The sequence below is a fragment of the Austrofundulus limnaeus genome, unplaced genomic scaffold (genome assembly GCF_001266775.1).
Source record: "Austrofundulus limnaeus strain Quisiro unplaced genomic scaffold, Austrofundulus_limnaeus-1.0 Scaffold49, whole genome shotgun sequence".
In the NCBI taxonomy this organism is placed as follows: domain Eukaryota; kingdom Metazoa; phylum Chordata; class Actinopteri; order Cyprinodontiformes; family Rivulidae; genus Austrofundulus; species Austrofundulus limnaeus.
In genome coordinates, this window is record NW_013952451.1 from 2145434 (window position 1) to 2151247 (window position 5814).

Consider the following 5814-nt stretch of genomic DNA (forward strand, 5'->3'; position numbering starts at 1 on the left):
AAAGAAATACAATAATAGTAGTAGTATATAAATATTAGTGAAATCATCTTGAACCACACTCAATACCAGTAGGTGGCGGTAATGTACACCTTCCATTGTTTGCCAACTGCCATAAAACACCACACAAGAAGAATAAGTAACATGCTGGATAGGGGTACTTGAGGACCAGGATTGGGAACCACTGAGCTACTGGATACAACTGTATTGTCTTGTAAAACCTAGAATATCTAACAAGTCTCAAACATGGACAGAAAACTAATGTTATTGCTGCTTAGCAGTTTTCCCAAAAGACAAAAATAATGGTGCATTAGCTTATTTAAATAAACACATTGTAGAAAAACTCAAACTTTAAGTACAAAAATGCACAAAAGTTGCTTTGACAAAAGCGCTAAAAACAGATAGATGCTGTGTTTATTTTGTGTTTGGACTCCAATTTATTTTGATGTTCAAGTATTATCGCAGTTGTGTCCAATCCTGGTCCTAGAGGGCCACTATCCTGCATGTTCTAATGGTATATCTGCCTCAACAATCTGATTTGAATGAACATGTGATTACCAGGTATCTATAGAACTTGAAAAAACTAGATATCGCATTGCAGTAACATAATGACCCCCRCACGCACAAATGCACCAGAACTCAGATGTCTTTATTCCTAATAAATGTCATGCTACTAGTTGCATCCCAAAATTGTAGTGGCTTGAGTGGGGTCTTTTTTTGCGGGCCGGGGGGGGGGGCATTGGTTGACCTGATGGATAGCCCCTCATCAGAGCTAAACAGCCAAAGAAAAATCTGAAGCTCCTACGTTTAATAGTTTTTGAGCAATAACCATTTTTGTATGTCCAGATACCCCTTTTCAGATTAATTGAGGGTGGGTGGGGAGGGGGGGCACTGATTGGTGGGCCTGATGGATAGAGCTTTATCAGAGCTAAAAAACAAAAGAAATCTGAAGATTCTATGTTTAACAGTGTCTGAGTTATAAGTATTTTTGCATGTCCAGACACCCCCTTTTTTGGATGGAGCCCCCTCCTCAAATATGGGGTCTATCGTAAAACCGTTGGCTGGYGCAGTGTAGGTCAGACTCATCTACAGTCCTGCCAAATTTCATGTTGATTGGTGCAGCCGTTTTTGTGCTACGGTTGACCAAATATCACTGGGAAAAAAAATTAAAAACAGTACAAAAACAATATGACTCCCGCTTGCGCTTCGAGTGCGGGGGTCATAATAATTCAACCTCTGAATCAGATGTGTTGGAGAAGGGAAACAATCAAATCATACGGTGTACGCAGTGTTTTTCAACCCTGGTCCTCAAGGCACACTGCCCTGCATGTTTTAGATGTCTTCCCTGCTTTGACACACCTGATTCAGATGATATTTCAGCAAAAGCCTGCTTATCACTTACCAGAAATCAGCTATGTTGAAGCAGGGAAACATCTAAAACATGCAGGACTGTGTGCCCTTAGGACCAGGGCTGAAAAACATTGCAGTATAGTGGCCCTCGAAAACCAGATTGGACACATCTGCAATAACGAATCATGTCTGAAGATAATCCAACTTTAACTTAGCTTAAATTGATATATTTTGTTTTGACATCTAATTTTAGCCTATGCTGAAATGAAATACTGTGGTTTTTGTTCACCCATTATGTTAGAACCTGAAGTTGTGTTAACCTTTCCCGGACCTGGAAACCTTACACAAGTCTTGTGCAAAGCCATGGACAAACACCATAAACAATGAGAGGAGTTGTTGAAAAGCATTGGAATGGTTTTTATATGGAAGCCTCAAGTGACAGAAACACAGCTTTTGCATTTAAAACAAAACATGGCAGCTGAAAAATATATACTATATTTTTTTTTACTGTCCTCAAAAGAAGTAACAGCAAACAAAAAGTGCCTCTCATGTTTTGCACATGACCTTTGAATAAATAGTTTATGAAATTCTCCTCACTGAACACAGTAAATCTTGACAGAGGAAGATTATACAAAAATCACAACTTTCAATATAGTTTTTTTTTTATCATTATTTGTTTATTTCAGTGTAGCTCCTTACCCTGAGTCTGTATTCTGATGTGATGATGCTGCAGTTGAGGATGGAAGGCTCCATGTCATGGGGAATGTTGAGGATCTGCGTGATCTTTTCTGAAGCTGACGGAGGAATGGGTGCCCCCACCTCTTTAATGAGGTCCTTAGTATGCACTCGTCTCTTTCCCTGGGCAAAGAAACAGTGCTTTCTGTATATGCAGTACTTTGGCTTGATCTCACGGGATGAATTGTTCTTGGCAAACAACAAAACTTTCAACCCTTCTCCTGTGGTACAAAAGACACAAACAAAGAAAATGTCAAACGAGCAATGAAACTATAGTCACAGTCAATACCACTTCAGAAGTCATTCACCTTGGAAGAAGCCTGATTTTTCAAGCTTCACATCCATGGCTACGGCTCCTGAGGTGAACACGTTCATTTTCTTGTCTTTTGACTCTTGTTGAGGTGTCTGAAATACAATTAGATCAATAAATGCAACCCAAATCAACTTGGAAAATACCTGTAACAAAATGAATTGTTCATGTGTGTTTCAGAAGTGCTCAGGCACAACAAAAGAAGTTATTCTATGTAAGCCAAGTCATGAGAAAAAAAAAAGAAGAAAAACTTCATGTTTGTTGGAACATACCATCAACCCAGAAAGAGGGCCAAGGTCTGGTTTTGCCACAAAGTTGATCAGCGTTGACTCCGTCTTGTCCAGTCTCATTGATCTGCTCAACCTGGCCTCCAGCAAATACACAACTTTACCATCAGCACCTTTGAAGGAGGAGGGAATATTCCTGAAGAGGAAACACAGAGGGAAAGTGAGCACTGTAGGATTTTTTTTAAAGAAATAAACGGAGGCTTCCCAAAATTTCTAGACAATTTCAAAATGAAATAAAAAATCAAATAAAAACCTGTGATTGTAATTAAAATAAAGAATGACCACATTCGGCTATTCAGATCATATCAAAATWATCATTTATTATTTTTATTCGTATTGATTTACCACTTAAGCAGCAAAACAAAAAGGTGTCTTTTTTTTTAGACATGCTGCAACAAATATGTGTTGTTACAGGAAAACCTAAAATAAATGTTTGTTCTTACTGGGGAGGAAACTGAAAGGAGAACGGATAAACATGGATTCCTGGAGCCACGACACTGGAATCTAAAAAACAAAGAGGACATGTAATGAGAACAAAACAAAACAAAAAAAAGCTGAACATGTTTTTTAAATTTTATTCTTAGCTGTACATGTCAAACATATTTAACTGTTCTAAAAGAAATATTATTTCAGGGGAACAACTTATTTGAGTACTCGATATTTGATTGTCCACCTCAACTCTAGTCTAGAATTTTACGACACCTCGATATCCTGAAAGAGCTTTCATGACCTGTTAGCCCTCAGAGTACGTGTTGTGAAGAAATCTCAGCCACTGTGATGYTCAGGATTGATTTCAAGATTGTATTGTTGGTTTTTAAATCACTGAATGGACTTGCACCATCCTATATTACTGAGTTACATACTACTTACACCCCTTTGTGACCGCTGAGATCATCTGATCAGTCGCTACCTTTGGTACTCAGAGCCAGATTACAGACAGAGGTTATCAAGTCTTTACCGTTAGGGCTCCTCTTTTAGGGAATGCACAGCCACTTAACGTTAGACAAGCCTCTTCATTGTCCTGAGTATGTGTTTTTGGTTTTATTATGTAATGTAAAGCACTTATATCAATCTTATTAAATACTTACTTATAAATCTTATATCAACATCTGCAAGACTGACTGAATTTTAGCCATTTTTGTGTTTTCCAAGTTTGATTAGCAGTAGCTGCCATCTTGACTCCAAATGCTGTTCACCTAATGATTACCTATGGGTTTTGTTGAAAACCGTCCACTGATTAGAGATACTTTACTATTAAGACAGAACAGACACAGGCACAAAATAAAAAAACAATATTGTCATACAGCATTGCCTAAGAGCAGGCAATAAAAAAGGTGAAGACTGGATTTGATTATGGGGGTGGCTGTGGAAGAGTGGTTAGGGGAGTCGTCCTGGAAGGTCACCGGTTCGATCCCCCGTCCAGCTGTCTCAGTTGTTGTGTCCTTGGGCAAGATACTTAACCCAAATGCCTCTGACGCGTGTCCCTTTAGTGTGTGAATGTGATTGGCACTGATTAGTCTCCATAGTTGATTGTGCATTTAGCTTTGTAGGAGATCTGGTAGAGTGCTGTGTGAATGGGTAAAYGGGGGCACAGATTGTAGTGTGAAGCACTTTGAGTATCCTGGTTGGGTAGAAAGGCRCTATACAAGTACAGTCCATTTACCATTGTTTGAATGTGTAAGCCATTATAACACTGCAAATAATACAAAACAGATCTAAGGCCAGCAGCAATGGTATAAGATAATCCTGTTTTGTTTAGTTCTTCCAAATGCAGTGCAGATGTTTCATTCAGACTCCACATACCTAAAGCAACTTGTGAAACAAAAAAAAAACACACTGCAACATTTCCCTTTTCAGTTTGAATCGGAGATGCCCATCTCCAAAACCTGGAACCAGCATAAAACTAAATAAGCTTACTTTTTTCCTAAACTCTTGGAGGAGAAAGGAACATTAGCAGGACTTTGACAAGCAGTGGGACTCCGTTTTGACTGAAGCTTACTCCCAAGACATAAGATTGAATAAATATGACAGCTGAGAGAAACAACACAATAGAGATGTTTTGTTCGGAAGAACGCACAAATGAACCGAATAAAATACTTACATGTTTCTGAATTCTGGTTGGTCAGCAGATTTGATTTGTCATCTGCAGAGAACAAAAAAATTGTCAATATGAAAGAGTTTTTTATTTATTTTATTATTATTATTATTATTATTATTATTTTGTTCCTCAAAACTATTAAGGCAAACTCTTACCTAGGCCTACTTGTGCAAAACTTACAACATTTTCTTATGTTATCTTGGAAAAATAAGAGCTTGTTCATTGGTAAGATAATAATAAACTTACTCTTGACGTTTTTGCCTCGAATAAAGTACTGTCGGACGCTGAAGTATTTGTCTTTGGAGTGGTACACATGAGTGGTKTTGCCGTGCCTCTCGGTCCACCTCACTTCAGCTTTTCCCTTGAATTTAATGTACAAAAAGTCCATCTGACAGTCTTTGGCCACTTCCAGCGTCACCTGGCCGCAGATCACGTCCCCGTTGGTGAAGGTGTTCTGCGGATTGATTGCATTATAAGTAACAAGTAGTTTTTTTACGGTCGAAGACATGACGCCAAAACAACAACAACAACGAGCCAACAAACTGCTAAAGAGGAACCAGTCGAGGAAACTGAAAGACCTCCAGACGAAGGGCGTGTCCTTATTCCTCAGAGGGGTTGTTATATGACCTCCCTACATACGTCATTTATTTATAACAGTTGTTTCTCCTAAATGGGAGGGGAAAAAATGTGAAAGGGTAAAAAAAAAAAAAGAAAAAAAAAGAGGAAATTATTTGTTAAAATAAGCTTGCCATGCTTTGGTAGCTATATCAAAGCATAGGCTGCTCTGTGAAACGTTATACTCCAGCTGTTGTCCATAGTTGGCCAAATGTATGGAGTACCAACCGTGCCAAAAATATTCTTACACGTTCACGCTTTATGTATGTTAAGCATCCACTATCAAGTAAAATGTCAATATTTTTCCCTATTGCTACGTTTTTAAACTTCCCTTTTTGTGTGAAAGGAGATAAAAATGTCACAAATCTGTTAATTATTATTAGTATATCTTGATTTGATTTCAGACCAGGACATTGCCCACA

General features: G+C 38.3%; 1 protein-coding gene across 1 annotated transcript; it reads right to left on the bottom strand.

The window, feature by feature from the left end:
- Nucleotides 1–2046: 2046 nt before the first annotated feature.
- LOC106517515 (arrestin domain-containing protein 2) lies at nucleotides 2047–5360 on the bottom strand (the record flags this gene model as incomplete). Its single annotated transcript, XM_014008399.1, is given in 6 exon segments — nucleotides 2047–2303; nucleotides 2391–2487; nucleotides 2665–2815; nucleotides 3123–3183; nucleotides 4781–4822; nucleotides 5024–5360. Coding segments are annotated over 6 exon segments (870 nt in total), but the record flags the coding sequence as incomplete, so codon positions are not given.
- Nucleotides 5361–5814: the final 454 nt, after the last annotated feature.